The sequence below is a fragment of the Lipotes vexillifer genome, unplaced genomic scaffold, assembly GCF_000442215.2.
Source record: "Lipotes vexillifer unplaced genomic scaffold, Lipotes_vexillifer_v1.1 scaffold914, whole genome shotgun sequence".
NCBI lineage: Eukaryota > Metazoa > Chordata > Mammalia > Artiodactyla > Lipotidae > Lipotes > Lipotes vexillifer.
In genome coordinates this window covers 4,456,475-4,473,140 of record NW_006780388.1, presented here as the reverse complement: position 1 = coordinate 4,473,140, position 16,666 = coordinate 4,456,475, and the positions used below count along the sequence as shown (strand labels likewise).

At 60.7% G+C, this 16,666-nt stretch overlaps 3 protein-coding genes across 4 annotated transcripts in view; 1 reads left to right on the top strand and 2 right to left on the bottom strand.

Moving 5' to 3' along the window:
* Positions 1-930, top strand: part of SNRNP25 (small nuclear ribonucleoprotein U11/U12 subunit 25) — a 3,091-nt gene extending 2,161 nt beyond the window's left edge. Inside the window, exons 4-5 of the mRNA XM_007453646.1 lie at positions 135-209; positions 663-930. Coding sequence (XP_007453708.1) covers positions 135-209; positions 663-720 — 133 coding nt within the window. The 3' untranslated portion in view covers positions 721-930. The remainder of the gene's footprint in view (positions 1-134; positions 210-662) is intronic.
* Positions 1-8,749, bottom strand: part of POLR3K (RNA polymerase III subunit K) — a 13,811-nt gene extending 5,062 nt beyond the window's left edge. Inside the window, exon 1 of the mRNA XM_007453644.1 lies at positions 8,746-8,749. The gene's annotated coding sequence lies outside the window, so the exon portion shown is untranslated. The remainder of the gene's footprint in view (positions 1-8,745) is intronic.
* On the bottom strand, positions 1,550-8,979 carry RHBDF1 (rhomboid 5 homolog 1). Of its 2 annotated transcripts, XM_007453648.1 has the most exons (17): positions 8,845-8,979; positions 8,645-8,775; positions 7,485-7,698; positions 6,837-7,046; positions 6,641-6,763; positions 6,411-6,568; positions 5,652-5,909; positions 5,440-5,551; positions 5,253-5,327; positions 5,011-5,172; positions 3,845-3,945; positions 3,621-3,684; positions 3,141-3,235; positions 2,850-2,925; positions 2,677-2,777; positions 2,411-2,564; positions 1,550-2,209 (listed from the first exon to the last, which is right to left on the bottom strand). In XM_007453648.1, the coding sequence occupies exons 1-17, from the start codon at positions 8,959-8,961 to the stop codon at positions 1,790-1,792; spliced, it is 2,571 nt and encodes an 856-aa protein (XP_007453710.1). In that variant the 5' UTR covers positions 8,962-8,979; the 3' UTR covers positions 1,550-1,789. The 2 variants fall into 2 exon arrangements, with proteins under 2 accessions (XP_007453710.1, XP_007453709.1); XM_007453647.1 differs by having other exon boundaries at positions 1,790-2,209; positions 8,645-8,961.
* Positions 8,980-16,666: the final 7,687 nt, after the last annotated feature.

Genomic DNA, 16,666 nt, shown 5'->3' with positions numbered 1-16,666 from the left:
GGGAAAGAGCCCAAGGAGGAGGCTGGCGGCCTCAGGCCCCGCAGAGCTGAGCGCCTTGAGCCCTCCTCATGCACAGCTGCATCGCAGCTGCCCTGCTCACCCTGCTCGTGGTTGACTGAATTCCCATCTTGCAGGTCCTATGTGTGGAGGACGTACCACCTGACCTCTGCAGGAGAGAAGCTCGCAGAGGACCAGAGGAAGCTCCGAGAGTAAGTTCAGGCTACGCCTTGAGCTGCAAGGAAGTATCTGGTCTGTGGCCCTCTGATACCCCATGCCGCCATTCGGCTGGGTTCCTCTCCAGAGGCTCGTAAGGGAAGGAGGGATCTTAAGTCAGTTCCTGGGGAATGTGTGAGACCAGGAGAGTCCCTGTTTGGACTGAGGCCCTCCTGCAAGGAGCTCCCTGGAGGCCTCCCTGCCAGGAGGACGGGAGACAGAGGAGCAATGGAAGGGGCCCTGTGGCTCCTCACCAGCAGTGGTTCAGGGCTGCACAGAACCAGGAGGAGAGAATTAAGATTGTGTGCATGGCCCTTGCCACCTCCTCACCTTCCTGGACACCATGCTCTTCCCACCTGGTATCTGTTATCCCTCACAAGCCTCAGGTGAGGAGTCACAAATGTGCCCTTCTGTAGATCGGACACTCTGTGCTTTTACTTCTCTTTCAGTTATGGTATCCGGAATCGGGATGAGGTGTCCTTCATCAAAAAGCTGAGACAAAAGTGAATCTCCAGACATGGAAAACCCTCTGTGCTGGTGGCCGAGCTTTTCCCCGAGAGGAGGAAGCCTTCGCCACTGTGCCCTTTTCCCAGAAGAGTGTTGAGATAGCCTCACCCCAGCTGGACCCACCTGGACTCTCAACGTGAACCCCGATCCCATGGCGGATCCCACAGGGCTGTGGGCCTGGCCCTGTATACAGAATAAACCTATTTGCTTCTGAGTTAGGAAAGCCAAGCCACTGTACGGGGGCAGGCGGGACTGGCGCTGCCCCTCACAGTGAGGAGGTGAGGGCAGAGAACGTGCAGGCACGTCACATGGTCTGAATGCTGCACCTGAGCCCTTGGCCACCCCATTCCCCAAGCCATACACACCTGTCCCTGTAATCTCTGCAGCGAGAAGGTGAAAGCTGAGCGGCTGGCTCTGTTTCTGCTTGTGGGGAAACAAAGGCCTGTGTCTGAGCCCAGCCATGGACAGGGCCTCCGGCTTCAGCCTAAGGGCTCACCTACAGCAGTGCCTTCACCAGCTCCTGGAAAGGGTGGTGGCTCAGGGCTGGAATTGGAGCTGCCTGCTGGGCAGGGAGGGCTGGGGTGGGGTGCCTCTCAGTGTGGGTGGGGAAGTGTGACTGTGCATTCATAGGTCCTTGTCCCTTTGTCGCCTACCAGTCCTTCTATAGAACGGGGACAGGGTGTGTGCACTTGGCTGAGGACTTCCCTGGGGTGTATGTGACACTGAGTTTCCTGTTCTGGGCACTTGTGAGTGGCAGGCCTGGGCACTGAAGGACCTCCCTCCACAGCCTCCAGCCAGAACCCAGAAAGGAGGAGGCAGCTCTGGTCAAGTTAGTGGCAGCTAAAACGCTCCCGGTCCATTTATTGGCCACATGAGGTGGTCGTCGAGAGGCTAGTTAGAAGGTAATCTCGGGAACTACTGTGATAAATGCCCGGAAGTACGAGGGGTTCAACAGCAGTGAACACGGCACAAGGGGGTCCGTGCAAGGGGAGCAGGGCTCGCAGGCGGAGTCCCGAGCCTCAGGCCTGGCCCCGGCCCACAGGGCGCACGGCCCCAGCACCCCAGCAGCTCAGTGGAGCTGAGCGTCCAGCTCGTACTTCTCACAGAACTTGTCAGTGAAGGGGATGCAGGTGAGGAACTCGCACCACTCACAGCGCACGGGGTAGAAGTAGAAGAGGACCACCAGGCCAGCCAGGAGGCCCAGGAAGACCACCTGAAAGATGATGATCTGGCAGCGCTTGCGGTACAGGTCAAACTTGCCAAAGCTGATGTAGGGCAAGAAGGCAAAGGACAGGAAGAGGCCACTGACAAAGCCCGAGATGTGGGCGAAGTTGTCGATCCAGGGCAGCAGCCCAAAGGTGAAGAGGAAGAGCACCACAGCCAGCAGCTTGAAGAAGGCACGCCAGGGCCGCGCCAGGACCTGCCAGCTCTGGAAGAGCTCCACGAAGAGGCAGGCCAGGATGCCAAACTGCGAGCCGGCGGGGCCCACCTGGGGGCGTGTGGGCGCCTGTGAGCTGGTGGGCCTGAGCAGGTCGCCCCGTCCCGCCTCCCTCCGCCCACAGTGTATCGGGACGGGAGCCAAGTGGAGCTGCTCCCAGGCGGGGCACTGTAGGAACTCGACTCTGGTGGAACCAGTTCATGCTGGGCAGCAGGTGCACGTAGGAGGACCCCACCCTGGGGGCAGCCTTACCTCTGCCCGGTATGGCAGGAAAATGGCACTCGCCAGGTTACCAGTGACGCCACTCAGCAGGTAGATGATGGCTATGCGGTGCCAGCCTGCCAGCTTCTCCAGGTCCCGCAGGACAGTCATCTGGAAGCAGACAGACACCAGGCAGTGCAGGATCCTGTGGTGGGGTGGGGGGTGGGGCATTCAGCGAGGAAGGCTCACCAGCTACTCCTGGTCCCTGGGACCACCCACTCCACCCAGCCCCACTCAGCCCACATGGTGTCACTTGCCCAGCGTGCAAGAATAGGGACAGCCACAGGCGGTAGAACTGGTCGGGCACCTCGGGGTTGAGGAAGGGCAAGAGCCCACACACGTCGTCCATGCAGTGCACCTGTGCAGAGTGGCCGGTCAGCACCCGCCATGGCTGCGGGGACGGGGAGGGACCCTCACCCCAGAGGCCTACCTGAGAGCAGAGTGTGGCCTCCTCATGGAAGTAGCCCCTCATGAAGTCACAGTACTCCCGGGAGGTGATTTCACACCTGGAAGGTCAGGCCAGGGTTGGGGGGGCTTCCAGGCCCAGGTTTTGGCCCCACTTGCCCACCTTTGTTGGCCCTGGATAGGCCTAGCGCCTTCCTCACCCCATGCCCCTTGGTATCTTGAGTTATTTTGGGACTGGGGAGGGAAGGAGGGCACAGCCCCAGGGCAACACTTTGTGCCCAGGACCAGCTGCACATGCCCACACAGGCAGCCCTACCTGCCCTTGGTGCCAATGCAGCAGGGCCGGCCCGTGATGACACAGTCCATGTGCGGGTGGTTGGTGTGGTTCCCAGCGCTGTTTTTGGTGCAGATCTGTGTCACAAACGGGGGTGAGTTGGGTCAGGGTCTCCCCTAACCTTGGGCCCCACGCTATGCTTGGTTGGGGCAAAGATGGACAGGCTCCTAGGGTGGGAAATAGGCTTCCCTTGACTTCAAGCAGGTACTACACCCTAAGCCTCAGTTTGACCATCTGTCAAATTGGAATGATGTCATTTGACCTCCCAAGGCTCCACGTGGTTCTGCTCAGAGAGGTAGGCTGTGGTGGATGGACAGGCTGGCTAACAGCCAGGGCAAAGCATCTGGAAGCACAGGGTGGTCCCCCAGTGGGGACCTCTGCGGCATCACTGATGAATGAGGTGTGGATTCTTCTCCCACACGATAAGGGTGACTCCCAAACAACCCCTCCACTCCGGCTCACCGGCCACTTGGTGATGTCATCTGGCCACTCATGGGGGTCCTCGGAGGAAGGCTCATCACACACCCTGCACGAGCCCAGGATGTGGTCAGTCCTTGCTTTGTGCCCTGGGCTTAGCCCCCTCCTGCCCCACTGGACAACAAGGAGAGCTATTATACCTCTCTCCACCCGCACTCCCAAGGGAGACGTGGACAAAGGAAGGTAAGGGAGGGGCCAGCAGGACTGACCTGGGGTCCTGGTGGCAGACAGAGCCAAACTGCCTCTTGTGGCCAGCAAGGTCTGGGGCGCTGGGATGGAAGGGCCACTTCACCCACACTGCCAGCGTGGACTGTGGGAGGACACGGGCTCAGCCCTGGTCAGAGCCCACGTCCTGGTACAGTTCCCAGATGGCAGGAATCAGAAGCACTGATTCTGAGCTCCCCTACACCCCCACCGCTCTCAACTTACACTCTGGAAATTGCTCGCATGTTGGGAGATGGTTATAAGGAATTCAACAGCATAGTTCCTATTAGCTTAAAAATAGAAACCACCAGTGTCCAAAATCAGAGAACTGGTACAAACTACGGCACCTCCAAATAAGATGATAAAAACGTGGATAAAGTTTTTAAAATTCAGGGACTTCCCTTGTGGTCCAGTGGTAATGAATCTGCCTTCCAATGCAGGGGACACAGGTTCGATCCCTGGTCGGGGAACTGGGATCCCACGTGCCGCGGGGCAACTGAGCCCTCGCGCCACGACTACTGAGCTCGTGCTCCTCAATGAGAGAGCCCGCGTGCCACAAACTACAGAGCCCACGCACTCTGGAGCCCGCGGCACCACAACTGGAGAAGAGAAAAAACCCACGTGCCACAAGTAGAGAAGCCCACTGGCCACAACAAAGATCCCGCCTGCCGCAAATAAGACCCGATGCAGCCAAATAAGTATTCAAAAAAAAAATTTTTTTTAATTTAGTGGGAAAAGGCAATACCATTTATAGAAACTTAAGACACGTGCACAAAAACAAGATGGACACGTGTGGGAAGAGCACACCCAAATTAAGGACACATGCATAATTCCCTGGCGGTCCAGTGGTTAGGACTTGGCGCTTTCAATGCCGGGCCTGGGTTCGATCCCTGGTCGGGGAACTAGGATCCCACAAGCCTTGCAGCGCAGTCATAAAAAAAAAAAAAAAAAAATTAAGGACACAGGGTCTACAGGGTGAGCAGCATGAGATGGAGGAGGTGCGGGATAAAAAGGAAAGAATGTGATGCAAGGGGCCTGGCACAGACGGATGGCATAATGTGCTGAGAACTAGGGGTTTAGGATAACCAGCTGGCTCTATCTGAAGTCCCAAGGTAACCACAAACACAAGGTGCAGATGAGGGTGCGAGCTGAGCTGCGGGCAGGCACTCACCGAGCACTCCTCTTCCGAGGTCTGCACGCAGCCAGACCGGTCGTTGCGCACGCAGCAGGCCGAGTGCTTCTCACGCTCGCGTGCAGCGTGGATGAAACTATGCACCTGCGGATCCTGGCGCATGCAGGGCGAGAACTTGGCACCCAGGTGAATGAGAGCCTCCTGCAGGGAAGAGGATGTGCAGCTGCGGCCGGGCCCTCGGCCAGCCCAGGGGCCCCGCCCCTGCCAGGCCCCACCCTCACCGAGCTGGGCCCGATCCAGAAGTTCTCCTGCTGAACGTACTTGACATTCTCATAGACCCCTCGGTTGCGCAGCACCTGGGAGGTTGGGGAGAAAGATCAGACAGAGCTCAGCTGAGCCCTCTCCTCCCAGAATGGGTGGGAGGGAGCCCAGAGCCCAGGGCTCGCCAGGGAGGGCGCCAAGGCTCACCGAGTCTACAGTCTCGTGCTGTGAGAAGCCTACGGGCGCCACGCCATAGATGCACACGGCTAGAATGGTGACGAGCGAGTGCACGAAGGTGAGCCAGTAGGTGAAGAAGGGCCTGCGGGGCAAAGCGTCAGCAGAGGCGGCATCCCCAACCCGGAGTCCCCACGCCCACCTGGAGCCTTGCCTTCCCGAAGCCGCATCCCCTCCACGCCTACCTGTGGTCGTCCATGTCCTCAATCTGGCGTTTGACATAGCTGTCGATTCGCTTGCGGTAAGTGCGGTTGGTTAGCCGGCCCACCATGCCCAGCCCATACGGCCGCTTCTCCCTGGCAAAGAACTTGCGCACCGGCATCGCGATGCGCTGGCCCCGCCGCTGAGCCGCGGCGCTCACCACCTCCTGCCGCAGCCGCACCTTGGGCTGCGGGGCCGCTGCACCGCCCTCCTTCTGCTTGCGCCAGCCACGTTCCAGGGGCCTGGGGGAAGGGGTGCCGTCACTCCCAGCCCCAGACCTCCCACCTGCCGCAGTCCTTCCCCGGCGGGACAGGGGCGACACTCCGTGCCTGTCTTCCTCCCAACTAGCGGTGAAAACACTGTGTGACAGGCTGATGTCAGCCCACACCTCACCAGTAAAAGCGTGATCCCCAGCCGCTCCTGGCATGGCAGGGAGGTGGGTTCGGACCTACATGAGGGTCCGTGGCTAATCTGCGAGTGTTAATTACGTCACCTCCTCCTTCCCCCAAGATTCTCTCCAGCCTGTGGGCTCTGGGACTGAGATCCTCTTCCAGGTGTGGGCAGCCCAGACTCGACTGGTGCCCACCCCTGGGTCCCCCCAACACAGTTGCCAAGCTGGGCTCCAAGTCCACAAGATGACCCCCTCCCGGGGCCCTCTAGGGTCGTGCCTTTGGGGCCAGCTGCTCCTGAGAGCCGCAGGACCTGCCCCCCGGCCCCCTCGGAGCCTGCCAGGAGGCACTCACAACATCAGGTGGCTGCGCTCCAGCTCGCTGCGGTCCAGGGCCCCACCGGTGAGGTCCGCCTGCTCTGGGGCTCTCTCCCAGTCCTTAAGCGCTGCCTCCGATGGGGACTCGAACACCTCATCTGGGTACGTGGACAGCTCCTCGTGGAGGACACCTTCCTGAGCAAACACGCATGGTCAGTGTGGGAAGCATAGGCACAGGGGTCATGGGTGATGGTGCCAGGCTCTTACCCGGGCAAAGAAGGATGTGTCCAGCTCGTCGGGGAAGTCAGCCGTGTCCTCCTCCAGGAAGCTGGCAGGAGTGAAGCTTCGACGCTGGACCCGGCGCAGTGTGCCATCCCTAACCGAGCGGCCCTGCCAGCGAGGGGGTGAGGACGCAGCGTGGTACTGGCTCAGCCCCTGCCCCCACCCCGGCCCCTGCACCCACCTTCACCAGCGCAGCGGCTGCCCGGAAGCTCATCTTGGCCACCGACTCGCGCTTGCGCCGCCGCGGGAGCCGGTTGAAACCCGAACGGGAGCTGGAGAAGGAGCAGAGGGAGGCGGCACCCGGCGTGACCGGCGTGTGCGGGGCACTCAGGCCATCGGCGGCATCATCCGCCAAGCGGAAGGCCCGGCCCCGGGCCAGGGGGTCTATGATCTGGAGGAGGGGAGGAGATGCAGGAGTCGGGGGCTGGGTCATAGCCAAGGGGGCTCCTCCCCCACCCGACCCCGCCATGGAGAACACAGCTGCTGCTCATCCCGCTCCCCAGAGGCTCCCTGGACGGCTGAGTGGGTACCACCCCACCCCACTGCACCAGAGGGGTCCCGTTCTCCGCCTGTATTTCCTTTACACTGCTGTTCATCCTGGGATGCTCTCCCACCCAGAGGCTGGCCTGTGGTACGATCCCAGGACCCTGCCCTCTCCCCCAAGACGCCCTTCCCAGAGAGTATCTTAGGTGCCTTTATGGGACCATCCGACCACCTGCCCAGACCGTGAGCTCCAAGCAACCTCTGTGCTTAGACTGGCTGTGTCCCCAGCCCCAGCTCAGGGCAGCAGAGTGAGGGAACTGTGGGAGGCAGCAGCGGGAGGGCATACCTTCTGCATGCCCAGCTGGCATGGCCCCACGTACAGAGGAGGGGGTGTCTCAGTGCTGGTCAGCGACACGTTGTCCTGGCTGGGCAGGTCTAGCTCCCGGATGACCTGGGGCTTCAGCTTCCCGTAGCGCTGGCTGCAGTGACGGATGCTCTTGCGCTGCCACTTCTGGGTGCTGTCACTGTCCTTGCTCACTCCAAACCAGTCAGCAGTGCCCCTGCCAGGGGAGAGACTCAGCAAGGGGGAGGCCAGCTGTCCCCTCTCCCCAGCAGAGGCCTCAGAGGCACTCCACCTGGGCAGCATGCCCACCCCAGGCCTCCAGACACTCCAGGGTCTGGGGTCTAGGTGGGCTGGGTCTGATTAAGAGGATAAGTGGGTTTCGGCCCTGGCCACCCTCTAAACAATTAGCCAGCTCCAAACTGCCACCAGCACCAGAGATGGCAGGCCTTGGTGAAATAGGTGAGTATTTCACACAGGCCCTCACTCCATCCCTGAGACGGGCATTTGTGGGGAGACACTGAGTCTGGAGACAGGTCAGAGTTCAGCCCTAGCTCAGCCAGAGAAAGCGTGGCCCTGGGCAGCAGCTTGACCTTGGACACCACAGAAGTCAGGCAGGGGTGCCACACACCCAGGCAGGCTGCCCACAGTCCTTGGACATGCAAGCAAAAACACTGCCAGCACCTGCCATCAGGAGCCCCCGGGGAACACCAACCACGCTGGCAGCTCCCGAGAGGTCACAAGCCATGCACACACCAGCTGACGCCAACACACTCATGCCCTGCCCAAGGTACCTGAGCAGGGACCGAGAGAGAGACGAGCGCTGTGTGAGGGCCCTGCGGGCAGCTGGGGCACCCAACAGGGGCAGAGTGTGGACACGCCCAAAGCGCACCTGTCGGCTGTTCAGGGGGGATCAGAGCATTGGGAAGGGGGGCGGGCAAGAGAGAGAGGAGAGAGCAAGTTCTGGAGGGGAGCAGAGAAAGGCAGTAGGTGACAGCAGTCAATCCCCAGAGCAGGAGGAGGACAGGGTGATGAGGGGACGGGATGGAGGAGAAAGCCCTTGCCCCACTTCCAGCCCCAGTGCCCGAAGGGGACCCCGTACGCCTGCTTCTGTCCCACCGGCCCAGCCCCCAACCCGCTGCGGAGCAGCCGGGACAGCAAAGTACCTGCGGATGGTCTGTGTGATGGACATCTGGCGCTGCAGCCCCGGCCGCCGGGGCTCCTGGTGGGGTGAGGGGACGCGGGTGGGCTCGGCCGGCATGCTCACACTCCGCAGGAACGCCTGGCGTCTCAGGGGCTGGGCAACGGGGACCCAGTGAGGCGGCTGGATGGGCTGCACCTGCAGCCCCCACTGGCCAGGGCCTACCTGCAGGAAGCTGGACTCCTCTGCTGCCGGGGGCACCACAGCTGGGATATCCAGCTTCAGCCACGGCGGCTTCTTGCGCTGCAGGCTGCTGGTGCTGTCCCTGCGGGCCTCACCCATGGTTCCAGGCAGAGCTAGGGGGGCCTAGGGGGCGTGGTGTGTTATTCAATAACAGCGCTGACAGGCACTTCCCTGGCAGCCCAGTGGTTAGAACTCCACACTTTCACTGCCGGGGGCCGGGGTTCAATCCCTGGTCGGGGAACTAAGATGATGCAAGCTGCATGGCGCAGCCAAAAAACAGCACTGGCAGATCTCTGAGGGTCCATGGGGCCCAGACCGAGGAGGAGGGAGAAGCAGGGATAGCCCAACAGGCGTGGGCACAGCTCCGCTGCCAGAGTCCCAGCACGGGCTCAGCACCCACGTGCTTGGTTCCTGCCTCTGTCGTCCCGAAAGACACGGCTAGGCACACACTAGGTCCTCAAACGACATGCATTCATGTGATGAATAGCTGAGGACCTACTATGAGCGACTCCTAGGTGCTTGGGACATGTTGGTAGAGAAGCAGGGAAACCGAGACAGACAAAATCCCTGCACTCCTCAAGCTTAGAGTCCAGACAAACAATAAGCTTACACGTAGATACACTGTGCTAAAGGCTGCAACGTGTGACAGGGATAAAACAGCACATTAGGACTTCCCTGGTGGCGCAGTGGTTAAGAATCCGCCTGCCAATGCAGGGGACATGGGCTCGATCCCTGGTCCAGGAAGATCCCACATGCCACGGAGCAACTAAGCCCGTGAGCCACAACTACTGAGCCTGCGTGCCACAACTACGGAAGCCTGCACACCTAAAGCCCATGCTCCGCAATGAGAGAAGCCACCGCTATGAGAGGCCCGCGCACAACGAAGAGTAGCCCCCGTTCGCTGAAACCAGAGACAGCCTGCGTGCAGCAATGAAGACCCAACGCAGCCAAAAATAAATAAAATTTTTTTAAAAGTTAATTAAAAAATAAAGCAAAAACCAGCACATTACAGTTGTCAGAGGAGCGACGCCTCTCTGTGCGGTGACGTCTGAGCAAAGGCTTTCGAGTTGATCTAGTGAGCAAGGTTAGGTGGCAGGGTGTTCCCCACACAGGGAATGGCCAGTGCAGAGGTATGAATAAGCACGAGGGCAGAGGCAAGCTGAGGGGCTGGCCGGGTCTGTACACGGGGCAAATCTCAAGTCTATTGGACACAGACCTCAGTTTCTTAACCACCATGACAGCTGCTCCAGAGACAGAGGGCTCACTATGCCCACGACAGGGTGCGTGGTCCCTCCATCTCTCAGAGGAGGGACCACCTGGCTTCCCAGGGGCCAAGGGCTCCTACAGCCAAGGGACCTCCTGGAAACCACCGGGTGAAAAGGCCGCTGTGACCACCAGGGGGCGCCACAGGCCCAGAAACAGCAGCAAAGCCCCACAGTGCTTGGAGACGCCTTGCTCTGTGCCACCTTAAGCATCTGAGACCCCTGTCCCACATTACCTGGGCACAGGGGAAGGGCCCAGGACCCACAGCAGAGAGGCCAGGGCTTGAATTGGGCCACCCCAGCCTGGCCATGTGACCGTGATGCAGCTCCTTGGCACTTAATTCTCCCTTTATGAAATGGCAGTTTCAGGGCGCATCTGCTTCCCCGGCCCCAGAGAAGGATCACAGGGCCTAGAAACAGGATATCCAAGACTAGAAGGGTTCCTAGCACAACGGGGGCAAGGATAGCAGGGGCGTGGTGGAGACTCCAAAATTTCTCAGCCTCTCAAAGAGCTTCAGACCCTGAAGATTCTGACCTGCGGGGTCTGTGACCCACCCACTGAGGCCGCTAGAAACAGCTTCCACTTTGGAGCCTCCCTCTCAGCTGCCTGGAGAGATACAGAGAAAATACTTTACAAATAGGGAAACTGAGGCCTAGAAAGAGAGGCTTGTCTTGCCCAAGGCCACATATTCAGGCGGCATAACTAAGGACACAGTTGCTACTGGCCCTTTACAGATCAGGGAAGGTCCAGGGGTCCAAAACCCTTCTCAGAGCCACCCCGCCCCCCAGCTCTCTATGGACCTGGGAACAGCCAGGGATGTTGCTCATCCCGCCCCCACCCCGGCCCTGCGACACAGAGGCGGGATGGCACAGGACACTGCTGTGCTGCTCACAAAACACGGAGAGCCCAGGATGCTGCTCCCAGCTCCTGGCGGCCCTCTGCCACCCAGGGATAGGCCCAGGACAACACTCACAGCTTCTATTGGCCCTATGACAATCAGGGACCAGCCCGGGACCCAGCACACAGGTCCTATATTGACTGGATACCAGGCCAGGATGCAGCTGGCAGCGCCTACTGGCCCTGTACCAAATGGGGCTGAGCCTGAACACTAATCACGGTTCCCACTGGCCCTACCCCTACCAGGAACAGGCCTGGGAGGAGGCAGTCCTTCAGGGATGCCTTCTGACTCTTGGCCCATCCCTCACGTTCTGACCTTTTCCCCCGAGCTGACTATGCACCCAGGAGTCTTTCCATCACAACATAGCTCCCAGGGCCAAGCCTCTCTCCCCTGCCCTCACCTGCTCTGGTCTCAGGAAAAGGGCTGAGGGCAGCATTTGTTCCCACATCCCTGGGAATCCCTTCCTGGCCCCGCCTACATTGAGCCCCACAAGCTGCGGTCAGATGGAGGGTTCCTGGAAGGGGATGGAGGCAGCGTCTGACATGAGGGCATCCTGACTGAGAACTGGGTCCCTCTGGGACCTGAACCAGGAGACCAGCACTCAGCATCCAACTCGCATCACAACCCAGCCCACTGTGGCTGACCAGGCCACAGGTCAGTATCCTGGGAGGGCGGCATCTTCCTTGTCATCCGCCAGCCCTCCCTTCACAGACCAAAGTGATTGTAAGCTCTCCCTGCTGGTAAGGTAATGACTGGGCACGACAGCTCCAGGTATCAAGCTTAGTGCTTGGTGGAACCTCAGACAGTGTCAGGCTTATCGAGAAGGCAGAAGGTGCTGAGAGGCGCGTCCAGAACTTGCAGGGCTGGGACAGCACCCTTGGTGCACCCTCTGAGCCACGGCGGGCCAGGCCTGCCAGGTGGAGATCCGGGCGATCGGACCCCTCAGATGGTGCTGTGCCCACGGGGCCTTGTCGGGAAGGGGCCAGACAGGATGGGGACCCCCTTAGCATTTCAGATGGGGGAGGCTATGGTACCTTAAGTCTGTCCCTGCCACCCGACCACCCCATGCCTCACAGAGTTTCATATGCTCCTGGTAAAGCTATTGTGAGGTCTAGAGAGGCCAAGTGTGGACCTGGGATCACTGCTGGTCCCCGGCAGGCTGGGTGCCAGGGATGAGCCCCTACCGGAGCCTCCCCACGCACGCCCAGCACCTCTAGGTGACAGAAGCTGGTTCTCCACTCAGGAGTGCCAGGAACCATTGCCAGCTGACCGACTCAGCACCACACACACACCTGCGACCCTCCCTGGCTCCCACTGTGCTCCCACAGCCTCTCCTCACACCTGGCTCTCCCAGTACACGCATTCTGCCCGTGTGTTCAAGGACACCCCGCCTCAGTCAGGCGGCCCCTCCCTGACAGGCCCTGGATTCCCTTGGCACGGTCATGAGCACACCCACGTGTGTGCGGTCTGGTCCTGTCATGCCGGGTCCACAGTGCCTAGGACAGGCCTGCTCCAGAGCCACTGCGGAATGATCACTGGTCATTTCAGAGCACGAGCTAGCAGGGGCCAGTCCCCATGAAGTGGGGTGATGGCAAATTCCCAAAGATGCCCCTTCACTTGGGTCTGGGAGGAGGAGCTACCACATGACCAGGTGGGAACAGAAACAGCACAAGCAAGGAGGTGGGAAGGGGGTGGTGAGCACACACAGGAGCCAGACACCCCCCCCTGACCCCCGCTGGCCTGGGCCCACCAGACACAGGAGCCGCTCACCTCACGAGAGAGGCACCAGCTCCCTGCCTGGACACACAGACCTCCCGGTGGCCCTCACCCCACCAGATCCCTCCTGTGTCTGGGCAGAGGCTGGAGGGTGCCCCATAACCCACACAGCTCCCTGCCCTCAGTGCTATGGGTTCCCAGCCTGACCCACCCCTGTGTGCCCAATCCCCCAGCGCCCCTGCGGCAATCTGGGCATCAAGTGGGTGGGATTCACAAGCAGGGTCGGGGGTGGCTCCACAGTGGACCCTGAGGGTGTGGGAGAGGGTCGGGTCCAGACCGGACAAAGAGTCTGGGTCGGGGAAGGGGCACAGTGCTCGCCCAGAGGAGACAGTGGCTCAGTGTCTGGGCCTCCCCCAGGCGCACAGTGGGCTCTTGTTCCTAGACGGTCCCTGAGGGGGAATCCCAACAGCATCTCTGCTCTGCTGCCCCTCAGTGCAGGGAGAGACCACAGCCCAGGGAGGGCCTGCCTGCCGTCTGAGTCACTCTGGTGACATTCGTGGCTGCCCACCTGGGGCCCAGACCCACCAGGAGACACCCAAACAGGCAACTAGAAGCGCAGTGGGGAGGCTGACGAAGCAAAAGCTAACTGTGAGGACGGAGCTCTGAGCAGCTCAGGAGTGTGGGGTGAGGCTGGAGGGGATGCAGAGGGAGGGCCCGCAGGGTACTGGGACCACCAGGGCTGCTTTAAGCGGGAGCGAGGGGGAGGGGGAGCCACTGCAGCCAGCAGGGTGGAGGGCTGTGGGGCAGCCCTGAGAAGCAGCCATGCCTGCTCTGGGGATGACGGGGGACCCTGGGCAGGGGTCCAGGGGGGTCCAGAAGCAGGAGCCAGTGCAGGCAGGCTGGTGTCGGGGAGCCTGGCCTGAGACACTGTGCACTGACCCAGCTCCTCTCTACCACCTGCAACCCTGAGAGAGCCTGAATTTTCCCCTCTGAAAATCAGGGGCCACAGCAGTGCTGGGCACACAGTAGGTGCTCAAGAAGCAGCAGCTGAATCAAAAAAAAACAGGCTGGACCTAAAACAAATATAATATTGTAAGTCATCTATGCTTCAACTAAAAAGAAACAAACAAACGAGCAGCCGGCTGTGGGGAGCTCCCCAAGGAGGGCCCGGGAGCGCGTTCAACCAGAGCACAAGGCGTGGGAGGACCCAGGCCACACCCTTTGGGGAGGCCCAGTTTGGGAAGGTGTGGCCAAGAGGCAGGAGGAGACCAGGGAGAAGTTCTGGCCCACCCAGGCCTGGACAGGCTGTGGCCAGGGTTAAGCTGGACCCTCTATTTCTGCACTTAGGCCTGCCCCGCACACGTGAGGGACAACACGGACCAAGGGCAGCTGGAGGTCAAGCAAGCGGCCCGGCCCCAGGACCAGACCCAGCAAGCCTGGGGCCTACCCTGCCCAGGGGACCACCGGCCACCCATGTCAGTTGGAGCAATTGGGCCCACCCCAGGACACCTGCCCAGACGTGTGCCCAGCTCACCTGAGCGTGGTCCCAGGATGCGCCAGCTCTTCTGACCTCCCCACGTGAACCCTGACCTCTGACCCTCAGTGTCCTATCTGACCCCTAGTCTGATGCCCAGCCCCAGGTCTCCCTTGGGAGGGGGGAATCACCAGCTGTCTGGCAGCCTAGAATTCAGTCCTCCACTACGTGCTACTATGTGGCAAAGCGAAAGTGAGCTGGCTGCTCTGTGCCTCTTGACCTCATCATCAGTAACCGGCATCTTGTCGGGAATGATCCTGGCCAGGCCCTCACCCCTCCCAGAGACCCCTCCACTTTTCTGTGGAAGATATGAGGTTCAGAAGGGAGCAGGGCAGACCTGACACCTGGCCAATGGCTTGCTGGGTGCCCCGTGCTGTCCCCAGGAGGACACATCGGATCCCTGCCCACCCAAGGCGCCCATCACCAGCTGTCACCCCAGATGATAGGAATGCAGGGATCCAACAACAGAACCACAGAAGGCTCTCTGCGCAGGAGGCCCTGAAGGTAACTGCCCTGGGAGGGTGGTGCAGGAAAGGGGGCACTGGCCCTGTGGACTGGGCGCTGCCCAAAGGCTCGGCAGACTATGACCCAGAGGGTCACTGGCCACCAGAATTAAAGCCTGTGACCCGGCTGGGTCTGGCAGGGTGGACGCACCCCGGGGTCGGGGTGCCCCAGGCTCAGAAAGGTCAGAGGACCCGTCTGTGCCACACAGCCAGCAGTGGGGTAGGGCAGGGGCTCAGCTATAGCAGCTTCTGGCTGGGGCAGTCTGGGATCTAGCTGGACCTTGGGAGTTAGGTGCAAGCCTGTCTCAAGCTGCACAGTGGAAAGACCCACATCCCATCAACAGGCCTGGACAGAAGGCAGATGAGCAGCCTAGTCGCCAGTTAGAGGCCCCACAAGTGCCCCTGACCAACCCCCCACCCCCACACGAGCTCCCGGTGCCCACATACCCTCTGGCTTAGCAACCCTTCTCAGGACACATCAGCTGCTGGATAGTATCTGTAAGGCCGTGGGAGGGGACACCAAGCCCCTGAAGTTGATTATCGGAGCAGAAATGGCTTCAGTCAGCAGAAGCCTGGCACACCTGCCTCAAACCTGACTCTGGCTAGCCCCACTGACCTGTCACAACCCCTGCAGGGGTCCTCTGTGTCCATCTTACAGATCAGGAAACTGAGGCTCAGGCCAGTCACCACCTATGGTCACCAAGCCTCCAGAGGGGGTTCAAAGCCTGGGGCCATGTCTGCAGGAGCTGGGGAGGGGCAGACCATCTGGGCTCCTCAGGCTGGGGAGGGCTAACAGGCTCCTCTGGGCCACCACTCCACCCCACCTCCACCCAGAGCATCTCAGTTCAGGGAGGAAGGAGTCACCCTCAAACACACCTAACCCAGAAAACAGGCAGAAGCTAAGGAATCTGATCCTTGGGCTGAAAGTCGATCCTGTCACAGACACCGATGACATGGAGGGACTGGAGCTGGGGAGGTGCGGGCAAGGGGAGCCCCTCAAATCTGGGGAGAGGAGCTACAGGAGGTGCCCTGAGCAGCAGCTTGAGTCCAGAGGCCCTGAGGGTGGGCCCAGGAAGGCAGGCGAGGCCTGGGTGACTCCCTCTGAACCAAGGGCTCCCCTAGAATTCGAGCTCCCAAGGGCAGTGGTTTGCCGGCCGGCCCACTAACGCTGGACGGGGGATGCTGTCACTGCAGTGCTCCAGCTCTGGTGCTCTCAGTCAGCTCCCTGTGCAATGGGCAGAGGTTGCTTGGAGGGTTTGGGAAGCAGCCTGGGGCCTGGCACATTCCATCCAGGGCCACTCAACTCTTATGCCCCACTAGTAGCCCCTGCTAGTAGCCCCTGCTTTTCTCAAGGAAAAGGACCCAGAATAACCCCTGGTTGCAGGGGGCTCAGCCTCAGGGACCCCTTGGGCCCCCACCATCTGCTGGGTGGCCCAGCTTCCTCCCAACCTCTGGGTGGGGGCTAAGGGGGCTGGGGCTGGCTCCACAGGGGTGGGGAGAACCCAGCATCTGGCTGGGCCAAACCTGAAAAGCCAGTTTCATCCTTGAATCTTCTCTGCCAGGAAGTCCCCAGGTGGGGGTGGGGGAGCACAGGGCTAGGGCCTCCAGACCCGGACCTCGCCCACCCAGACAGACACACAGACACACCACCCCAAACAGCACACACAGAAGAAGGAACTCTGCTCAGGACCATCTGGCTCCCCTGCCCATTCCCCACCCAGCCCCACAGACATGCCCCCAGCAGGGCAGACAGCCAGGCCCTCCCCCAGTGCCCTGAGCACCTGGGGTCCAACAATCTCCCCAGCCAAGAGCAGGCCTGCTTTGAGGCACCGTGTACTGGCCACAGGCTCAGCCCTGGCCTGCTCCTCTTGGCCACTGAGCACAGGGTAG